The 23,354-nt window shown below is 39.8% G+C and overlaps 1 protein-coding gene across 3 annotated transcripts in view; it reads left to right on the top strand.

Moving 5' to 3' along the window:
• UBXN2A (UBX domain protein 2A) overlaps positions 1-23,063 on the top strand; it is a 44,966-nt gene extending 21,903 nt beyond the window's left edge. For all 3 annotated transcript variants that reach the window (XM_042933572.1, XM_042933574.1, XM_042933573.1), the window contains exons 3-7: positions 1,556-1,694; positions 5,580-5,686; positions 8,561-8,698; positions 10,234-10,389; positions 22,147-23,063. In XM_042933572.1, coding sequence (XP_042789506.1) covers positions 1,556-1,694; positions 5,580-5,686; positions 8,561-8,698; positions 10,234-10,389; positions 22,147-22,339 — 733 coding nt within the window. In that variant the 3' untranslated portion in view covers positions 22,340-23,063. The remainder of the gene's footprint in view (positions 1-1,555; positions 1,695-5,579; positions 5,687-8,560; positions 8,699-10,233; positions 10,390-22,146) is intronic.
• Positions 23,064-23,354: the final 291 nt, after the last annotated feature.

Raw genomic sequence — 23,354 nt, 5'->3', positions numbered from 1 at the left:
CTTTGAGTCTGGAGCTTGCTTTGGATTCTGTGCGCCTCTCCCCTGCCCCCCCCCCCCCCCGCCTCTCTCCTCCTCAAAAATAAATATATTAAAATTTTTTTATGTAAAAATAATAAAATAATAAATAATTGATTTAAAAAATAGTGGAGTATTAATTACAAATCAAAGTCTTCAGTGAGAAATCTCACTCTGAAGTTATGCAAATCAAAACTATGATTAGGACCGTTCCTGACACACTATCCCCTTTAGTTCAAAAGTGCTTTCCGTGACCAAAAGGTACATAGTAACTGTGGTGTCTAAATGAGGTGTCTCTCAATCGATTGGATGAGGGCCCTCAAATGTGAAAGAATTCACCTCAGGCAGAACAAAGGAGATAGGGTTTATTGAATACACTTCAAAGGAGCAGGGGCAGGACTGCAGAGGAGGAACTGCAACAAGGCAGTGGGTGGGGGTTGTTTTAAAGAGGAAAAGTGAAGAGGTATGGGAACACATGGAATTTTCCCTTTTTTGGTAACTTCTTGGTTGTGAGTAGCCCATTGTTAGGGCCTATGGATGTTTTGAGGTGGGTCACCTGCTGGGCCTCTTCATAGCCAAGTGGTCACTGTGGGACCTTTTCACATTCCATTGCTCAACCCTGTTTGCCTACAAGCAGCCTCTGCAAGGGCACCTGGGTGGTTCAGTAGGTTAAGAGTCCTAGTCTTGATTGAGGCTCTTGTCATGATCTCACAATTTGTGGGATCGAGCCCAGCATCGGGCTCTGTGCTGATAGCAAAGAAAAAAAACAAAGCAGCCTTTGCAGTAACCTTGTGAAGCTATTTTGAGCTTTTTACAAAGAACACATTTTTTTCCTCTGGACCAGTGATTTTCAACCTGGTGAAGTTTTGTCCCCCAGAGGACACCTGGGAATGTCTAGAGGTGGTTTCAGTTGTTGTAACACTGGAAGAAGGGGTGGGTGGAGTAAGCATGATACTGGCATCTAGTGGATAAAGGCCACATGTGCTGCTGAATACCCTACAATGGACAGGGCAGCTCACACAACAAAGAACTAGCCCTCCCCAAATGTGAGTAGACTGAAGTGGAGAAGACCTTGCTCTGGACCAAAAGGGTTAATGACTTCCCAAGGTCACATATCTGCTAGAATCTTAATTTAGAAGTGGGTCTCGGCACCTGGGTGGTTTAGTCAACAGCTAAGCATCCGACTTCTATTCAGGTCATGGTCCCGTGGATCATGAGTTCAAGCCCTGCATTGGACTCTATGCTGACAGTTCAGAGCCTGGAGCCTGCTTCAGATTCTGTGTCTCCCTCTCTCTGTGCCCCTCCCCTGCTTGTTCTCCCTCTCTCCCTCCCTCCCTCCCTCCCTCCCTCCCTCCCTCCCTCCCTCTCTCTCTCTCTCTCTCTCTCTCTCTCTCAAAAATAAAACATTAAAAAAAATTTTAATTTAGAAGTGAGTCTGAATTGTGTACAAGGAAGCGTCTGAGTTCAAGATCCCTTAACGAGCAATTCATGTAATTTTTTGGAAAATTAGTACTGCTTATTTTTCTTTTTTTATGTGTAGGGTCTGTGAAACAGGATCTGACAACCAACCTCTTAGTGATGATCGACAAACAAATTGTGAATATTTTGTTGACAGCCTTTTTGAGGAAGCTGAGAAGGTTGGTGCCAAATGTGTGTCTCCCACTGAACAGAAGAAACAGGTAAATGTCCATAATTTTTTCTCTTCCAGTGTTTCTCAAAATAGGGACCATATTTTGGGTCCATGAGGTCAAAAGTGTTTTCATATATAATAGTAAGTTATTATTACCTTTTCCATTGTGTTGACATTGCACTAATACCACAAAAGCAATGTGGGTTAAACTGCTGGTGCCTTAGGAGGCATCAAGGCAGTAGCACCAAACTGTACGAGTCATTACCATATTTTCTCCCTGCTCTTGGTCGGGGGCATGCTAGTTTCAATGAAGAATGCCCTTGATGAAGCCAGGCTTGGGATAGCTTTATAAAAAACAGTGTGAATAGAAGAGAGCATTGGAAATAGATGGCTTAAAACCTTGTAAGCCTAGGGGTGCCTGGGTACCTCAGTCATTGAGCATCCTTTGGTGTTCAAGATGACTCTTGATTTTGGCTCAGTGCATGGTCCCAGGATGCTGGAATCTAGCCTCACATTGGGCTCCAAGCTGAACATGGAGCCTACTTAAGGTTCTCTCTCTCTCCCTCTTTCTCCCTCTCTCTCCCTCTCTCTCCCCCCCTCTCTCCCCACTTCCTCCCTCTCCCTCTCTCCCTCCCCTCCTCTCTCCCTCCCCTCCTCTCTCCCTCCCCTCCTCTCTCCCTCCCCCTCCCTCCCTCCCTCCCTGCCTCCCTGCCTCCCTGCCTCCCTCTGTTCTTCTCCCTTATTCACTTGTTGGAGCATGAGCACTCTCTGTAATTAAGAGGAAAAAAAAAAAAAAAGCCTTGCAAGCCTAAGTCTATGTTTCCCTTTATTCTGCCTTCACACTTGATTGATACAATGCCATTCTGGTATCTGAGCTTTTGTATGTGGCACATTTTTTACTTCCTGAAAGCTTTAAAGTCTTTTTTTTTTTTTTTTTTTTAATGTTTATTTTTTGAGAGACAGAGACCGAGCGTGAGCAGGGGAGGGGCAGAGGGAGACAGAAACACAGAATCCCAAGCAGGCACGGAGCCTGATGCAGGGATCGAACCCACAAACTGTGAGATCAAGACCTGAGCTGAAGTTGGATGCTTAACTGACTGACCCACCCAGGAGCCCCTCCCTGAAAGCTTTTAGAATATTTAATTCTATGTTCTCATGGGCCTTGATGTGGGTCCTTTTTCATTCATTCAATGTAGAAGCTCTTGTTTTACTATTCTAGGACATTTTCTGTTCTTTTCTCTCTTCTTTTTTCCTCCCCCTCCCCCTCCCCCTCCCCCTCTTATTTATTTTGAGAGAGTGGGAGCCGGGAAGGGCAGAGAATCCCAAGCAGGCTCCACACTGCCAGTGCAAAAAACAAAACGTTATGCATGGCTCAAACTCACAAACCATGATCATGACCTGAGCCAAAATCGAGTTGGCTGCTTAACCAACTGAGCCACCCAGGCACTTAATTTTTATATTATTTCTCCTATTTTCTACCTCTTTGTTGTTTTGTTCTATTTTATTTTAGTATTTTTTTAAGATATTATTATTATTATTAACGTTATGTGGAGGAGCAGAGGGAAAGGGAGACACAATCTGAAGCAGGCTCCAGGCTCTGAACCGTCAGCACAGAGCCCTACCCGGGGCTAGAATCCATGAACTGTGAAATCTTGACCTGGACTGAAGTTGGACGCTTAACTGACTGAGCCACCCAAGTGCCCCTATTTTTTTATTTTTAAGTTATCTCCACACGCAATGTGGGGCTCAAACTTAGAACCCCAAGATCAAGAATCATGTGCTCCACAGTCTGAGCCAGCCAAGCACCCCTGTTTTGCTCTATTTTATTTTGTTTTGTTTTATTTTATTTTTTATTTTTTTTTTAATGTTTATTTTTAAGAGAGAGCATGCTGAGGTGCCTGGGTGGCTCAGTTGGTTAAGCGTCCGACTTCGGCTGGGGTTGTGATCTCCTGGTTCGTGAGTTCAGGCCCCTCGTCGGGCTCTGTGCTGACAGCTCAGAGCCTGGAGCCTGCTTCAGATTCTGTTTCTCCCTCTCACTCTGCCCTTCCCCCACGCATGCTTTGTCTGTCTCTCAAAAATGAATAAATGTTAAAAAAAATTTTTTTAAATATTAAAAAAGTAGAGCACGCAAGAGAGAGGAAGGGAAGGAGCAGAAAGAGAGGGAGACAGAAGATCTAAAGCCTGCTCTGCGCTGACGGCAGACATCCTGATGTGGGGCTTCAACTCACAAACTGAGATCATGACCTGAGCCAGCATTGGATGCTTAACCAACTCAGCCACCCAGGCATCCCTTGTTCTGTTTCTGTATATGCATTTTTTATTTTTATTTTTATTTTATTTTATTTTTTATTTTTATTTTAAATGTAGCCTTTATTTTTATTTTTATTAAAAAAAATTTTTTTTTAACATTTATTTATTTTTGAGACAGAGAGAGACAGAGCATGAACGGGGGAGGGTCAGAGAGAGAGGGAGACACAGAATCCGAAACAGGCTCCAGGCTCTGAGCGGTCAGCACAGAGCCCGATGCGGGGCTCGAACTCACGGACCGTGAGATCATGACCTGAGCTGAAGTTGGGTGTTCAGCCGACTGAGCCACCCAGGCGCCCCTATTTTTATTTTTTTAAGTTTATTTTGAGAAAGTTTGAGTCGGAGAGGGACAGAGAGACAGGGAGAGAGAGAGAGAATCCCAAGCAGGGTCTGCACTGGCAGTGCAGAGCCCAACTTGGGGCTCAAACTCTCAAACCATGAGAGCATGACCTGAGCTGAAGTCAGATGCTTAACCAACTAAGCCATCCAGACACCCCTGTATATACATTTTTTAAAGTGAACTTTATGCCCAACTGGGGCTCAAACTCACAACCAGGTCAAGAGTCTCATGTTATACCGACTGAGCCAGCCACGGATCCCTATATACATTATTTTTGATATTTTACACTTGAAGTTTGCTCTTAAGAGTGATACATTAAAAAGGCACCTTGGTGGCTAAGTGGGTTAAGCATCCAACTTCAACTCAGGTCATGATTTTGAAGTTCATGGGTTTGAGGCCCATGTTGGGCTCTGTGCTGACAGCTCAGAGCCTGGAGCCTTCTTCAGATTCTGTCTCCCTCTCTGCCCCTCCCCTGCTCGCATTGTGTCTTGCTGTCTGTCTCTCAAAAATAAATAAATGTTAAAAAAAAAATTTTGCAGAAGGTGATCAGGATGTACAAACTTCCAAGTGTAAGATAAATAATTACTGGAGTTATAATGCACAATGGATGACTGCTCTGATACATAGGAAAATTAGAGTAAATCTTCTGAGTTGTCATCACAAGGAGAAAATTTTTTTTCTCTGTTTTTTTTTTTAAATTTTTTAAAATGTTTATGTATTTTTTGAGAGAGAGAGAGAGAGACAGAACACAAGCAGGGGAGGGGCAGAGAGAGAGGGAGACACAGTTCTGAAGCAGGCTCCAGGCTCTGAGCTGTCAGCACAGAGCTGGACCTGGGGCTGGAACTCAGGAACCAAGAGCCGAAGTTGGATGCTCAACCAGCTGAGCCACCCAGGCACCCCTTCTTTTCTTTTTATTGTATCTATAGGAGTATTATGAGTGTTAGCTGAACCTATTGTGGTAATTATTTTACAATACACGTAAATCAGAGCATAATGTTCTATGCATTAAACTTACATAGTGATGTGTATTAGTTTCTCAGTAAAACTGGAAAAAAAATTGTAGTTTGGTAATGGATGTTGACCAAAATGTGATCATCATCTCGCAGTATGTGCATATATAAGGTCATTTTGTTGTACACTAAAAATAAGTACGATGTTATATGTCAATTTTATCAATTTTAAAAAGGAAATGAATGATACATAAAATATATACAATAGAAAAAAATGCAGGATTTTAATCTAGTACATTTTATTAACGTAATACATTTTTTTCTTACTGTTTTGCAGGTAGATGTTAGTATAAAATTATGGAAAAACGGATTCACGGTCAATGACGATTTCCGAAGTTACTCTGATGGTGCAAGTCAGCAGTTTCTAAACTCCATCAAAAAGGGGTAAGCACTCTTTGTAAACTCAAGGATATTTTAAGCATGTTTCATTTGGCAGAATCCACATTATTACATATAGCTATGGTTGGCACGAATCCCTGAAGCAGTGTAAAAAATATAGATAAATCTCATTATATAAATATTAAAAACATATTTACCAGCAACACTTATATGCAGTCAAAAGAGAACTGCCAGACTGGAAGTACTTGTTTCATGTATGTCATGCAAATGGAATATATATACAATTCCTATGAATCACTAAGAAAAAAATGGAAAGAACATTTTATGTATTTGTACCGTTTGATCTGCTTTATAACAGTATGCATTTGATAAAAGTGAATGATATACGTCTATATATTAACATGAGAAGATTTCTGTGGTATCTTTTATTTTTAAAAAGTTTGCAGGGACACCTGGGTAGCTCAGTCAGTTGAGCGTCTGACTCTTGATTTTGGCTCATGTCTTCATCTCACACTTCGTGAGATCCAGCCCCACGTCAGGCTCTGTGTTGACAGCATGAAGTCTGCTTGAGATGCTCTGTCTCTCTCAAAACAGATAAATAAACTTAAAAAAAAAAAAAAAGCAGTTTGCAGAGAATACTGATAATTTGTATACATCAATATCATCTGCAGAAAAAATTAAACAATTACATGGAGTTTTATTATATGTATAGAGAAAATCTAGGAGATAAAACACCAGAGTTTTGTGGGGTTTAAAAATTTTTTTTTAATGTTTATTTTCTAGAGAGAGAGACAGAGACAGAACATGAGTGGAGGAGGGGCAGAGAGAGAGGGAGACACAGAATCTGAAGCAGGCTACGGGCTCTGAGCTCTCAGCACAGACCCAGACACGGGGCTTGAACTCACGAACTGCGAGATCATGACCCGAGCTGAAGTCAGACAGTTAACTGACTGAGCCACCCAGGTGCCCCAACGTGTGTTGTTTATGTTTTTGTTTTAATGTAAGCTCTAGGCCCAACATGGGGCTTGAACTCACAATCCCAACCAAGATCAAGAATTGCATGCTCAGGGCACCTGACTGGTTCAATTGGGTTCCTGAGCCCTAGGGGTTGTGCGTTTGAGCCCTACATTGGGTGTAGAGATTACTTTAAAAAAAAAAGTGAAAGAATTGCATAGTCTACCAACTGAGCCAGCCGGGTGCCCCAGTTTTTTTTATTAAAGTGAGAGTAGGTTTATAAGGAATGTCACTTTCTTTCTTTTTAGTTATTTATTTATTGATTTTGAGAGAGAGTGAATGTATGAGGGTATGGGGGATGGCATTGAGAGAGGATCCCAAGAAGGCTCCACCCATCAGTGCAAAGCCTGACTCAGGGCTTGATCTCAGGAACCATGAAATCATTAGCTGAGCTGAGAATAAGAGTTAGTCACTTAACCAACTGAGCCACCCAAGTACCCTAGGATTGTCACTTTCCAAGTTGACTTATGTTTACATTTTTTACATCTTTTTTTTTTTTAGAACAAACATGTATTGCTTATTTTTAAATAAAAATTTTTTGAAGTATAACATATACAGAAAAGTACAAAAATCCTAAGTATAAAATGAATTTGTATTATTTCAGTTATCAAGAAAAAATTATTTTATAAATATGTTAAAACTTGTAATTTCGTTAAAATTTTCCCATGGAAGTTCATTGCTCATATATCTGTGTATTCCATAACATTGTTTCAAGTGTTCATTAGAAAAGACTGCTTTTAAATTTTTTTTTTTTTAACTTTTATTTATTTTTGAGACAGAGACAGAGCATGAATGGGGGAGGGTCAGAGAGAGAGGGAGACACAGCATCTGAAACAGGCTTCAGGCTCTGAGCGGTCAGCACAGAGCCTGACACGGGGCTCAAACTCACGGACCGCGAGATCATGACCTGAGCCAAAGTCGGACGCTCAACCGACTGAGCCACCCAGGCGCCCCAAGACTCTGCTTTTAAAAGATCATAAGATTCAAAAAAGTTTACCTTGTTCAGAAGAGAAGCATCTGTGGTATATGAGACAGAGCCTCTGATGGAGTCCACGTCCTAACTGTGTTACTTTATCTTTCTGTTAGGAGTATGAAATGTGAAAACGCTTTTTTAAATTCTACATGTTTTGTATTTTATTTCATCATGTGTAGAGTAAATCTATATAGTTTTTCATTTTTTTATATTTCTATTTAAAAGTGGAAATGAGAGCCTGATTTTTCTAGCACATTTTTAGTTTTATTCAGACACCTACAAAGAGATCAAATTGTTTAAATTTAGCAGAATATAGTCATCAAATATTTCATGACTTTAGTACTATTCTAGGTACTGCTGAGTAACACAAGCTGTTCATGAATTTGTAGTCTTAAAAATTAACTCTGTATTTGGGGCACCTGGGTGGCTCAGTCAGTTAAGCATCTGACTTCAGTTCAGGTCATGGTCTCCACAGTTTGTGCGTTCGAGCCCCACGTCGGGCCCTGTGCTGATGGCTCAGAGCCTGGAGCCTGCTTCGGATTCTGTGTTTCCTCTCTCGTTGCCCCTCCCCAACTCGTGTGTGGGCTCTCTCAAAAATAAATGAACAAACATGAAAAGAAATTACTCTGTATTGTTCTTATTTCTTGGTATTCATCTCATTTGACTGTATTTTAAATACATCCAGTTTGGGAGCAAATAGCTGGCTCAGTCAGTAGAACATCTGACTCTTGATTGGGTTGTGGGTTTGAGCCCCACATTGGGTGGAGAGATTACTTAAAAATAAAGTCTTAAGAATATATTTAGTTTTTTATTGTATTATATATGTCTCTTATTTCTATATACTTTTCAGTTCTGTTTGCATACGGAATATGTTTTTCAGAGAAAAAAAAACACATCGGGAGCTTTATCACTTTGTTTCTTTTCCTTCCTAGGGAATTACCTTTGGAATTACAGGGAATTTTTGATAAAGAGGAGGTGGATGTTAAAGTTGAAGACAAAAAAAATGAAGTATGTGTGTCAACGAAGCCGGTGTTCCAGCCCTTTTCAGGACAGGGTCATAGACTGGGAAGGTAAATAGGCTCATTAGCTGTGCTTTCCATAAACAGAGGCTTGACTAATACTCAGCTTGTCATTATTTTACAATATAGACCATATATAAAGACCTTATCATTTCTCTCATTGGAAGTGAGATTATTCTTAACTTTCATGAGGACTCCTAGGTCCTATTTACTTTAGTGTAAATTAACACATGCTGGTAGTACACTAAAAAAATCATGGAGGCTTTTTTGATTTTACCAAATTAAAAGGACGTGGATTATTTAGGACATTAGGCAGAATTGGATGTATATATAATTTTTCTCCCTTGCACCCACTCCTTGATCATTGCCATTAATGTTACAGAGTACATATGTTAAGTTTTGAATATAGGGTTCAACTTTTTACTTATCAGTGCCTTCAACGTTGTGTTCTGTGATAAGTATCTGAATTGTGAGGTAATAAAACTGAAAAAATGCATGATAAAGTTAGTATCCATATCAAAGCCTTTAGTGTCACATTTTGCAGTCTTCATCATATCTAACTCTGTCTTATGACACAATTACAAAGAGGTTACATACGTGATCGCTTGTATTTTTATGCATTCTCATATATTATCAAGGTTGGTAAAGTTATCTACATATTCATCCACACATATAAAAATATTCAGATGTTGAGGTACCTGGGTGGCTCGGTTAAGCGTCCAACTTCAGCTCAGGTCATGATCTCATGGTTTGTGAGTTTGAGCCCCATATTAGGCTCTGTGCTGACGGCATGGAGCCTGCTTTGAGTTCTGTGTCTCCCTCTCTCTGTCTGCACACATTCCCTTCCACCCCCACTCATGCTCTGTCTCTCTGTCTCAAAAATGAATAAACATTAAAAAAAATTCAGATGTAACTTTCAGAATATTCAGGAAATACTTTGCTTCCTTTTTTCCCCCTTTATAACTCAAAGATTAATCTCTTGAAAACTTCTTATTTTTTACAGAAAATTTTTTTAAAGTTTTATTTATTTTTGGGAGAGAGAGAGAGAGAGACAACGCAATTAGGGGAGGGGCAGAGAGAGAGGGAGTCACAGAATCTGAAGACAGGCTCCAGGCTCTGAGCTGTCAGCACAGAGCCTGTCATGGGGCTCCATCTCAGGAACTGTGAGATCATGACCTGAGCTGAAGTCGAACACTAACTGACTGAGCCACACAGGTGCCCCATTTCTTACAGAAATGGGGAGTAGTAGGTAAAGGTAAAGTCCATGGATCTAATAACCCTGTAAAATTATTCTGTAAGGTGCTATTTAGATAATTACAATATATTTACAATATTTTATCATATATTTACATAGCATTCTACAGTCTTACAAATTACTCAGATATGCCTAATTTCATTAGGTTCCTACATTCATCTCATCATATATGATGGACATAAATAATATTGTTATTATTGAGGAAATAGCATTGACTTACTAAAATCTTGCTAAAGTATACTTAATGTAAAATTTTTGTAGCAATTATTTAATGATAAGGTTTTGCTTAATGAACAACATGCGTCTGATTTTGTTGTCTGGATTTTCTTAGTGCCACACCAAAAATTGTTTCTAAGGCAAAGAGTATTGAAGTCGAGAATAAAAATTTGTCTGTTGTTCAACTAAACAACCTGGAACCCATCACTAATGTACAGATCTGGTTAGCCAATGGAAAACGGATTGTCCAGAAATTTAACATTTCTCATAGGTGAGTCTTCCATTTCATTATTTGTCTTAATTTTTTTCCTTTTTAAATTTCTTTTCAGTTCAGTAGGCAGAGTTTAAGAACTAAGCAAGGATCTTAGCAGTTCTCTAAACATAATATATCATGAAAATAAAAATTTTTGGAGATGAAGTATTTTCAGTTTGTTGTATGGATTATCATTTGGTTAGTTTTCCTATATATCTAAATATGTAATTTTATTAATTTATTTTTAATTTACTTTTGTAACCATTGTTTTTAAGTGAAAGTATCTTTTTTTTAATGTTTGCTTATTTTTGAGAGAGAAAGAGCAAGGTGAGCCAGGGAGGGGCAGAGAGCGAGGGGGACAGAGGATCCGAAGCAGGCTCTGCACTGACAGCAGAGAACCCAATGTGGGGCTTGAACTCACGATGGGATCGTGACCTGAGCCAAAGTTGGACGCTTAAGTGACTGAGCTGCCCAGGTGCCCTGTAACCATTTTTGTTTAATGTTTATTTATTTATTTAGAGAGAGAGCATGCACACGTGTGCACAAGTGAGGGAAGGGCAGACAGGGAGGGAGAGAGAGAATCTGAAGCAGGTCTTGCATTGTCATTGCAGTCTGTCACAGGGCTCATCTCACAAACCATGAGATTGTGACCCGAGCTGAGATCAAGAGTCAGATGCTTACCCTACTGAGCCACCCAGGCGCCCCTAGATATATAATTTTAGAAGAATTATTTTTAATATATTTTAAAATCAGTCATTAGCATTATGTGCATATTTTCTGTTGAAAAATATACAGAAAAATATTGAAAGAAATTGAAGTCATTTGAAATTCCATCACCCGGAGATAATCACTATTGTCAGTTTCATGGGTTTTTCCAGTCTTTTATCTCTTAAAATTTTTAATATTTTAAATTTATTTTTATTTTTATTTTTATTTATTTATTTTTTTAAATTTTTTTTAACGTTTATTCATTTTTGAGACAGAGAGAGACAGAGCATGAACAGGGGAGGGTCAGAGAGAGAGGGAGACACACAATTGGAAGCAGGCTCCAGGCTCTGAGCCATCAGCCCAGAGCCCGACGCGGGGCTCGAACTCACAAACCGTGAGATCATGACCTGAGCCGAAGTCGGACGCCCAACCGACTGAGCCACCCAGGAGCCCCTATTTTATTTTTTAAGTAAACTCTACCCCCATCATGGAGCTTGAACTCATGATCCTGAGATGACAAGTTTCGTGTTCTTCCAAGTGAGCCAGCCAGGCACCCGAAAAATTTTTGTTCGTTTTAATTAGAAGTAGGAACATACTGTCTGTGCATAGGTTTCCTTCTTTATTTAAAAACATTTAAACATTTTGGAGAGAAATGTTTTACATAAAAGTTATATATGTATAGTTAAATTAATAAGATAAACACATACACTGCCTCACTCAAAACAAACACCAATGTATCTGTGTGCCTTTCTTTGGTCATATTTCTTTCCTTTTGTGCAGGAGATACTCTATTCTGAATTTGTGTTATTCTTCTGCTTTTTTTTTTTTTTTAAGTCCTTTATTTTGAGAGAGAGACAGCATGGGTAGGGGAGAGACAGGGAGGGAGAGAGATAATCCAAGCAGCCTCTGCGCTGTTAGCACAGAGCCCAGTGAGGGACTCGAACTCCTGAAACTGAGATCATGACCTCAGCTGAAACCAAGAGTCGGACGCTTAACAGCTGAGCCACCCAAGCGCATCCTTCATCTGGTTTTATTCATAGGTTTGCCAAGTACATATGTATCTTTTAAAAATATTGAGTTGTTACCACCTCACGCCAGTCAGAGTGGCCAAAATGAAGAAATCAGGAGACTATAGATGCTGGAGAGGATGTGGAGAAACAGGAACCCTCTTGCACTGTTGGTGGGAATGCAAATTGGTGCAGCCGCTCTGGAAAGCAGTGTGGAGGTTCCTCAGAAAATTAAAAATAGACCTACCCTATGACCCAGCAATAGCACTGCTAGGAATTTATCCAAGGGATACAGGAGTACTGATGCATAGGGGCACCTGTACCCCAATGTTTATAGCGGCACTCTCAACAATAGCCAAATTATGGAAAGAGCCTAAATGTCCATCAACTGATGAATGGATAAAGAAATTGTGGTTTATATACACAATGGAATACTACGTGGCAATGAGAAAAAATGAAATATGGCCTTTTGTAGCAACATGGATGGAACTGGAGAGTGTGATGCTAAGTGAAATAAGCCATACAGAGAAAGACAGATACCATATGGTTTCACTCTTATGTGGATCCTGAGAAACATAACAGAAACCCATGGGGGAGGGGAAGGGAAAAAAAAAGAGGTTAGAGTGGGAGAGAGCCAAAGCATAAGAGACTGTTAAAAACTGAGAACAAACTGAGGGTTGATGGGGGGTGGGAGGGAGGGCAGGGTGGGTGATGGGTATTGAGGAGGGCACCTTTTGGGATGAGCACTGGGTGTTGTATGGAAACCAATTTGGCAGTAAATTTCATATATTAAAAAATAAAAAAAAATAAAATAAAATAAAAAAATAAATAAAAAAATAAATAAATAAAAATATTGAGTTTTTTTGCTCATTTTCAATTAATTATCTTAAGTTTTACAACAATCATAAACATACAGAAAAATGTTAAGAACACTATAAAGAACTTTTTTTTCCTAGCCATTCAAGAGTAAGTTGCCAAGCTGATGACCCATCACCCAAAGTACTCTGATATTTCCTACAAATATGGGCATTATCCCATATAACCACAGTTCAACCATCTGGAAATGTAACACTGATACACTTCTTCCAGCTAATGTTTGGCCCTATTCAAAGTTTGCCATTTAATCCGATATTATCCATTTTATCCAAAGACTATTCAGAATCACACATGTCCCAGTTTCTGGGTTTTTTTGTCGTTGTTGTTGTGTTTTTTGTTCCTTCCAAAATTTTATTTAAATCCTAGTTAGTTGACATATAGTGTAGTATTGGTTTCAGAATCAGAATTTGGTGATTAATAATTTACATATAACAACACCCAGTGCTCATCATAACAAGTGCCCTCCTGAATGCTCATCACCCATCTAGCCAGTCCCCCACCCACCTCCTTCCATTAACACTGTTTGTTCTCTATCATTAAGAATCTCTTATGGTTTGCTTCCCTGCCTCCCATATATTCTTTTTTTCCCCCTTCCCATATGTTCGTCTATTTTGTTTCCTAAATTCCACATGAGTGAAATTATGATATTTGTTTTTTTTTTCACTGACTTATTTCACTTAGCATAATACAGTGTGTAGTTCCATCCATGTTGTTGCACATGACAAGATTTCATCCTTTTTGATGGCTGAGTAATATTCCATTGTGTGTATATGTGCATCCATGTACACACACACACACACACACACACACACACACACACACACACACACACGCATGCATATACACACGTGTCCTTTATCCATTCATCAGTTGATGGACACCTGGGCTCTTTCCATGGTTTGGCTATTGTTGCTAATGGTGCTGTAAACATCAGGGTATATGTGCCCCTTCAAATCAGTATTTTTGTATCCTTTGAATAAATAGCTAGTAGTGCAATTGCTAGGGCTAGGGTAGTTCTGTTTCTAACTTTCTGAGGAACCTCCATACTGTTCTCCAGAGAGGCTGCAGCAGTTTGCATTCCCACCAACAGTGCAAGAGGGTTCCCCTTTGCCCACATCCTCACCAACATCTGTTGTTTTCCTATGTTGTTAATGTTAGCCATTCTGACAGGTGTGAGGTTGTATCTCATTGTGGTTTTGATTTGTATTTCCCTGGTGATGTGTGATGTTGAACATCTTTTCATGTGTCTGTTAGCCATCTGGATGTCTTTGGAAAAATGTCTGTTCATGTCTTTTGCCCATTTCTTCACTGGATTATTTGTTTTTTGGGTGTTGAGTTTGATAAGTTCTTAATAGACTTTAGATAATAACCCTTTTTCAGATATGTCATTTGCATATATCTTTTCCATTCCATAGGCTGCCCTCTAGTTTTGTTGATTGTTTCCTTTTCTCTGCAGAACTTTTTATCTTGATGAAGTGCTAATAGTTCATTTTTGCTTTTGTTTCCCCTGTCTCCCATCAGTGTGTCAGGTAAGAAGTTGCCATGGCTGAAGTCAGAGATGTTGCTGCCTGTATTCTCCTCTAGGATTTTGATGGTTTCCTGTCTCACATTTAGGTCTTTCATTCATTTGGAATTTAGTTTTGTGTATGGTGTAGGAAAGTGGTCTAGTGTCATTCTTCTGCATATTGCTGTCCAGTTTTCCCAACACCATTTGTTGAAGAAACCTTTTTCTCATTACATATTCTTTCCTGCTTTGTTGAAGATGAATTGACCACATGGTTGTGGGCCCATTTCTGGATTTTCTGTTTTGTTCCATTGATCTATGTCTGTTTTTGTGCCAGTACCATACTGTCTTGATGACTACAGCTTTGTAATATAGCTTGAAGTCCGGAATTGTGATGCCTCCAGCTTTGCTTTTCTTTGTCAGGATTGCTTTGACTATTCATGGTTTCTTGTGATTCCATACAAATTTTAGGATTGTTTGTTCTAGCTGTGTGAGAAATGCTGGTGATATTTTGATAGGGATTGCATTAAATGTGTAGATTGCTTTGGGTAGTATAGACATTTTAATCATGTTTGTTTTTCCAATCCATGAGCATGGAATTTTTTTCCTATTTCTTTGTGTTCTTTTCAATTTCTTTCATAAGTGTTCTGTAGTTTTCAGATCTTTTAACCTTTTTCATTTGGTTTATTCCTAGGTATCTTACTGGTTTTGGTGCAGGTGTAAATGGGATCGATTCTTTAATTTCTTTTTCTGCTGATTCATTATTGGTGTATAGAAATGCAACAGATTTCTGTATGTTGATTTTATATCTTGCAGCTTTGCATAATTCGTGTATTTAGTTTTAGTAATTTTTGGTGGAGTCTTTTGGGTTTTCCAGATAGAGTATCATGTCATCTTCAAATAGTGAAAGTTAGACTTCTTCCTGCCAATGTGGATGCCTTTTATTTCTTTTTGTTTTCTGATTGCTGAGGCTACGACGTCCAGTACTGTGTTAACTAGTAGTGATGAGACTGGTCATTCCTGTCCTGTTTCTGACCGAAGAGGAAAAGCTCTCCATTTTTCCCCACTGAGGCTGATACTAGCTATGGGAATTTCATATATGGCTTTTATTATGTTGAGTTTGAAATAATAGTTCCGCACTCTTTCTTTGATTTTTATAACCTTGGTATTTTTCTTTTAATTACGGGCCAATTTTGTATTTGATTGTTTCTCATAATTATATTTAGTTCTCTAATTTTGGCAGGAATATCACAAAAGTGATGCTTTTGTATCTCATTGCGTTCTGTTAGGTGGCATAATTTACATTTTGTCCCACTATGATGTTAAATTTGTTCCCTTTTTTTATTAAATTTTTTTAACATTTATTTATTTTTGAGAGACAGAGTGTGAGTGGGGGAGGGGCAGAAAGAGAGGGAGACGCAGAATCCAAAGAGCCTCCAGGCTCTGAGCTGTCAGCACAGAGCCCAATGTGGGGTTCGAACTCATGAACCATGAGATCATGACCTGAGCCGAAGTGGGACACTTAACCGAGTGAGCCACCCAGGTGCCCCATGTTTGTTCACTTGGTTAAAGGGATATCTGACAGTCTCCTTTAATATAAAGTTATTTTTTCTCTTTGTAGTTAATACATATTTTCTGAGTAGGAGGTTTGAAATTGCATAATTACATGTTTTTCCTATGACATCAGATTTATTCGTTTATTTATACCTACATCTTCTCATGGTTCCTATTTTATTTGATGGATTGTATGCTCTCACCAGCAAAATTTATTTTAATGCTCATATATTCCCAGATATAGTCAGCGGGACTGCCTTTATCTTACTGACATGTTCCCATCATTCTTTATTTCTTTGTTTTCTGGCACAAAAGTTTTTTCAAGTTTTAGTCTGTACTTTTTCTCAGAAGCCCTGGTTCTTTTTCAGTGGACAGTGGCTACCCACCGTTCTCAGGCCCTCTGAGTGGAGAGAGTGATAGGTGTATACACACATGTACATATATATCTGTATTTTCTATATCTTTGCAGAACAAAAAGCATGAGTTCACATAGATACTGCCAAACTCAATCTACCACCATGGAGTTTATTCCAGTTTTTTCCTTTCTGTATTTATAACTGATTTCTCCCATACTGAATAGCCTGGCTTCAATTATTCTTAATATATTTATTGATTGATTAGTTCTCCTGTGTGGAGTCAATCTCTTTGTTCCCCATTGCCACCTCCCCCTCATGGAAGACTTCTTCACCCTGCCTGGGCTTTACCATATCCTTCTTGAGTTCTCACTTGAGTTCCCTTCTCTTCCCGCTGGGTCTCTGACACATCACCCCAGACCACTTCAACACCCTGTGCCGCTGGCCTCTTTACCCTCTCGGTGACATTCAGTGCAGCCTCTTCTCCCCGGTGCTTGTGCACTCTGTTCACCCCTCTCTGGTTCTGACGCTGCAGTTGGCCGCTCCTCTGCGAGAAGGTTCTTTCCGTTTTGCTTGACACAGGCCATTCTGTGCCACTTCTTCTGCCCCTCAGTTTGGATATATTCCTCACCCCAGTGGGCTGCTGGCAGTGTGTACTGGACAAGTCTTCTGTGTGGGACACACCCCTCACCCGCGTAAGCTCTGACCACCCCTGCTTCACCTCCGCCTGCATGGACACCCTTCTTGTGTTCATCAGGCTCTGGCACCATGCAGATGGTTAGCTTTCCTGTGCAGAGACCTTCTTCACCCTGCTTAGACTCTGAGTCCCTGTTCTGGGCCACCACAACTCCTATTGTTTCTGGTTCCCATGTTCTGCCATACTATTGGCTTTTGGACCAAGTTGTTTAGTAAGGAAAAAGAAAGGCAGCTTTGCTTTTTTTTTTTTTTTAACATGATATGAATGTTATTTTTTAAAATGTTTTTATTTGTTTTTTGAGACAGAGAGCATGAGCAGGGGAGGGGCAGAAAGAGAGGGACACACAGAATCCGAAGCAGGCTCCAGGCTCCGAACTGTCAGCACAGAGCCTGATGTGGGGCTCGAAATCACGGAGTGTGAGATCATGACCTGATCTGAAGTCGGACGCTTAACCGACTGAGCCACCCAGGCGCCCCCATGATATGAATGTTATTATATGTGTCGTACAACTTTTGTTTTTGAGACTCATCTGTGTTGATGTATGTAACTGTACCTCATCTATTTTCATTTCTATAGTATAATCCATTATATGAAATCAGTGATCCATCCTATTTTTATTGGTAATGGTCCACATTTACATTTGTTTATATGGATGTATCAATCAGCATTGCTCAGTAAACATATAGGAAAATCTCCTGGCCTGTTATGATAAGTATTTATGTGTTGGCTGGTATGGCTTTTCTGGTCTCCGCTGAGCTCATTCACGTTTGCAGGTCATCTGAGGGAGCGCTAATCTAGGCCACATCCCTGTGAGTCTGGGTCTGCTCCTTGTGTCTCTTCTCCTTGAATCAGCAGCCTGCTTCTCCATGTTGTCATAACAAGGGCAGAGGCACAAGGCTCGTCCCACTAAGCAAAGTTTTACTTGTGTCACTCTTCTGACATCCGCTGGAGCAAGTCACGTGGCCAAGTCCCAGATGTTACACTGTGGAAGAGACTTCTTTCCTGGCCCGATTGCTGTGGCAGCTTTGTGTAAATCACATGATCAGTTCTGGACTCTCCATTCTCTTTGAGTGGTCCACCTATCTTTTGCCAGCTACACTTTCTCTTAATTACTATAACTTTTCAATCAATTAAATTACTGCTTTATTTTTCTGCTTATTTTATCAGTTACAGATCTGTGCTAAAATCTACACCTATTATTGTGGATTTGTCTACTTCTCCTTTATTTCTGTCAACATTTTACTTCATGTATGCTAAAGCTATGTAGTTAGGTCTGTGCAGAGGTAAAAATTGTTTTTCTGATTAATTGACCTTTTTAGCAGTAAAGAAACATCTCTTTTAATCCCTAATAATTTTGTGTCGAAGTTTACTTTGCCTGATACTAATATAGTTACTTATACCAGCTTCCTTATGATTGGTGCTTGCTTACATGGTGTATCTTTCTCCTTCCTTTTAATTTCTTTTTTTTTTTTTTTTTTTTATTTTATTTTTTTTTTTTATTTATTTTTGGGACAGAGAGAGACAGAGCATGAACGGGGGAGGGGCAGAGAGAGAGGGAGACACAGAATCGGAAACAGGCTCCAGGCTCCGAGCCATCAGCCCAGAGCCCGACGCGGGGCTCGAACTCACGGACCGCGAGATCGTGACCTGGCTGAAGTCGGACGCTTAACCGACTGCGCCACCCAGGCGCCCCTTAATTTCAACTTAACTATGTATGTGTCTGTATGTTTAAAGGTGTTTCTTGTAAATAGTTATTTGAGTATAGTTTTTATATCTAGGCTAACAATCCTCTTCAGTTCCTCTTGTTGTGCTTTTGTGTATTGTTTTTAGCTACCACCTATTGAGTGTTTTCTGTATAGTAGGCTCTCTTCAAGGCATTTCACTTCTATTATTTCCAAATGGCAAACCACCCTACACAGCTAGAATCAGAGAGCTGATGATAATAATAATAGAAGCATATGTTTAAATGGTGCCTTAGAATGTTCTTCTGTGACCCAAATTCCTTTAAAATGAATGGAAGACAAACTAAACAGGTAGAAAATGGAAGAGGGGATATGTTATTCCAGTCTAAATTTGTTTCTTTGTAGGGAAATAAAATATTTTCATTTCAACTTCTTTGTGTAGAAAAATACTCCAACATTTTCAGTAGCAAATAGTCACCTAGATTTTTTTCTCCTAAATTACTGAAGCATTTAATAATCATTGACCAACAATATTTATTGTCTATTAATCAGACTTTGTTTTTATTTTTTTAATTTGCACATTTTTTTATTTTTTTAGGATGCATCCATAATCTTATTACAAAACCTTTCTTTTGGCAGTAGTTGGTTACCGTGAGCCAGATACTGTGTGGCATAGCGTCTCTAATGTAACAATTGCATTCCTGCTCCTGAACCAAAACCGAAGTTACTTTATATCCTTCACGTACAAGTTACCTGCACTCATTAATGGTGCAAATGCAACACAGTGGCGCTTACTCCCTTTAGGGAGGAGGTGATGCAAAGGCATTAGAGTAAATGTTGGTAAGACTACAGACATTCCTTCTTGGGACTCTCTGTTTCTTCTCCCTCCCTCCAAATTACTTTGCTTTAAAAGAATCAGAATTACTAGTCTGAATAGCCACAGCACCCAAGTAGCATCACACTGCACATTTTCTACCACAGGCAAAGGGAACGATCACTTTAGTTTTAAATTCCTGCATTAGAGTCTCTTAAAATAAAAGCATTCCATCAAATTCTTCCAAATGATATTATTGTTGTACATTTGTTGGTGGGTGACTTCTGTGGTGGTTTGCTTTGAAGGGATCTTCCAGTATATTTCCAATATTCCTTTCTTATAGTGTCCTTTTCTTTTTCTTTAAAAAAATTTTTTTTATGTTTATTCATTTTTGAGAGACACAGCGCGCGAGCAGAGGAGGGGCAGCGAGAGAGAGGGAGACACAGAATCAGGAGGAGCCTCCAGGCTCTGAACTGTCAGCACAGTCTGACAGGGGCTCGAACTCATGAACCTGAGATCATGATCTGAGCTGAAGTCAGACACTTTACCGACTGAGCCACCCAGGCTCCCCTAGCGTCCTTTTCTTTAGGATTTCACACAACTCTAATGTTTTATGAAGAATGTTCTCCTTGGTGCTTAAGAAAAAAATTGTTTTTAAGCTTTAAAAAAAAAAAAAAAGTAAAATAACATCCTCCTTTGGGTGCCTGGCTGGTTCAGTTGGTGGAGTTTGCAACTACAGATCTCAGGGTTGTGAGTTCATTGAGTGTAGAAAAAAAGAATGTCCTCCTTGTTGTCACATTGGTTTTCTAGCATGTCTTCATAGACAGCCACAAAGAAGCCAGTTAGGGGGAATTGCGACTTGGTCGTAAATGATTAAGTAAGTGATTTAACAGATTGAGATGTTCGGAAAGACCACAATCCTGTAAACTCCCTTTCTGATACTTCTGTGCGCTTTCATTATGTGGTACTGGTTTGACCTTTTCCAGAGTGTACTGGACTTTTCTCTCCAATATAGCATGATCATTGGGGCCAGCGGTGTTAGAAATTATGAAATATCTTGGTTGCAGACAGAGTTATTTCTCATATCCTCCTTAACAAGTTGGTCTACGGGCACCTGGCTGGCCCAGTTGGTGGAGCATGCAGCTCTTAATCTAGGGGTTGTGAGTTCAAGCCCCACTTTGGGTGTGGAGCCTACTTTAAAAAAAAAAAAAAAAAAGTTGGTCTGCATGTTGCAGCTTATTTTCCCAAAGTTGAAATTCCTGAATAACCCATTGTTGATGTTGCCAGGTATAATTCTTCGCATCCTGATTAAGAATATCAGCAATGGGGGGCGCCTGGATGGCTCAGTCGGTTAGGTGTTGGGACTCTTGATTTCAGCACCCCCCCCCTCTGTCTCCCTTTCTGTGTCTCCCTCCCTCTTTCTCCCTCCCTCTTTCTCCCTCCCTCTTTCTCCCTCACGTCTCCCTCCCTCTCTCTCCCTCCCTCTCTCTCCTTCCCTCTCTCTCCTTCCCTCTCTCTCCTTCCCTCTCTCTCCTTCCCTCTCTCTCCTTCCCTCTCTCTCCTTCCCTCTCTCTCCTTCCCTCTCTCTCCTTCCCTCTCTCTCCTTCCCTCTCTCTCCTTCCCTCTCTCTCCTTCCCTCTCTCTCCTTCCCTCTCTCTCCTTCCCTCTCTCTCCTTCCCTCTCTCTCCTTCCCTCTCTCTCCTTCCCTCTCTCTCCTTCCCTCTCTCTCCTTCCCTCTCTCTCCTTCCCTCTCTCTCCTTCCCTCTCTCTCCTTCCCTCTCTCTCCTTCCCTCTCCTTCCCTCTCTCTCCTTCCCTCTGTCTCCTTCCCTCTCTTCCCCCTCAGCCTCTCTCCCCTGCTCAAGTTCTCTGGCTGTCTCACTCTCTAAAATAAAAAAAGTTAAAAAAAATTAAAAATGTAACTATAACACCCTCATCACACTAAAGATAAATCATAGTAATTCCTTACTATCCAGAGTCAACTTTTTTTTTTTTTTTTAACGTTTATTTATTTTGGGGACAGAGAGAGACAGAGCATGAACGGGGGAGAGGCAGAGAGAGAGGGAGACACAGAATCGGAAACAGGCTCCAGGCTCTGAGCCATCAGCCCAGAGCCCGACGCGGGGCTCGAACTCATGGACCGCAAGATCGTGACCTGAGCTGAAGTCGGACGCCCAACCGACTGAGCCACCCAGGCGCCCCCAGAGTCAACTTTTAAGAAAGATAACCTGGGGCGCTTGGGTGGCTCAGTCAGTTAAGTGTCCGACTTTGGCTTAGGTCATGATCTTGCAGTTTGTGAGTTCAAGCCCTGCATGGTGCTCTGTACTGGTGGCTCAGAGCCTGCAGCCTGCTTTGGATTCTGTGTCTCCCTCTCTCTGCCCTTCCTCCATGCACTGTGTGTGTGTGTGTGTGTGTCTGTCTGTCAAGAATAAATAAGCATTTAAAAAAAACCCAGATGATTAGTTCTATCATAATTTCACTGCTCTATGTATGAACATAGCTAAATATCATCAAGTTATTACCTTACGTTAACTAATCCACGTTTTCATAAAATTATATTAATAGTCTGTGCTATTTTACAGGATAAGCCACATCAAAGACTTCATTGAAAAATACCAAGGATCTCAGAGAAGCCCTCCCTTTTCCCTGGCCACAGCTCTTCCTTCCCTCAGATTGCTAGATGAAACACTCACACTGGAAGAAGCAGATTTACAGAATGCTGTAATCATTCAGAGACTCCAAAAAACCGCTGAACCTTTTAGAGAACTTTCATAACATTGATTTTTGATACACTAAGTGGAAAGTTTGCAGAGAAATGATGGTTGTAAATGAACACTCAAACCAAAATGAGGGAAAGTAGATCTGATTTGCTGGACTTTTGGTTAGAGCGCTATTTAACTCCCTCCTGATGAGAAGATTTTAAATAAGTACAAGTTAGGAATGTAAACTATGACTAGAAACTGTATTCAATGCACTTTTTCCAAAAGGCTACTCAGAAAACACTTATTTTCAAATACCAGTTATTCAACAATAAGATATATTAAATCACTATATCCTATAGAATCTAAATATGGTATAAATTAGCAAATGTATTCACACATCATTCATTCAGATGGTCCCAACCAGCAGTGATTTGTTTCAATGTCAGCTATCTCAGATTTTTTAAATAGCAATACATTAAGAAATTTGTACATGCAAATTCAAAACATCAATGTAATTATTTTATACCTGGGATACAGTCAGAAGGCTAGAAAGGACTACTTTCACCACAACTATGCCTGAACCTCAAAGTGTTCTCAGTTTTTATTTTCTAATGGCAAGATATACTCAAATGTTAATTTGGCACAGTATCTAAAATATATTTTTATTTAAGAATAAAATTGGGCATCGTAGTATAATGTCAATACTAATCTGCCTATTCACATTTCTATACTTTCAAGAAGTGTAATCTTTAAAAAATTCTATCCAGGAATCCAACTTGATCCCCTATTTTATTTTCTTTTGAAAATTAGGGTTTTGTTTTTAGCTAACATTTTGAGTAAACCTTTCATTTGCTACCACTCACGTAGAATCTGTTCTAATGCCTGTGTTGGCACATTGCTACTATTTTTTAAATGCATCACGTGAACTACGGTTTCCTATTCCATATATCAGAGTCAACCTGTGTATACGTTAAAGGATTATTTATTTACGTTCTGATGCCACCAAGGGAAACATGTTTATTTTAAAGTTCTAACTAAAACTGGTTAGACTTGAATATTTCATTGTCAGATTGAATTCCCTTGCCTGA

This window comes from Panthera leo, chromosome A3, assembly GCF_018350215.1.
Source record: "Panthera leo isolate Ple1 chromosome A3, P.leo_Ple1_pat1.1, whole genome shotgun sequence".
Taxonomy (NCBI): domain Eukaryota; kingdom Metazoa; phylum Chordata; class Mammalia; order Carnivora; family Felidae; genus Panthera; species Panthera leo.
The sequence above is the reverse complement of the archived record's forward strand: the minus strand, read 5'-3'. Positions and strand labels throughout refer to the sequence as shown.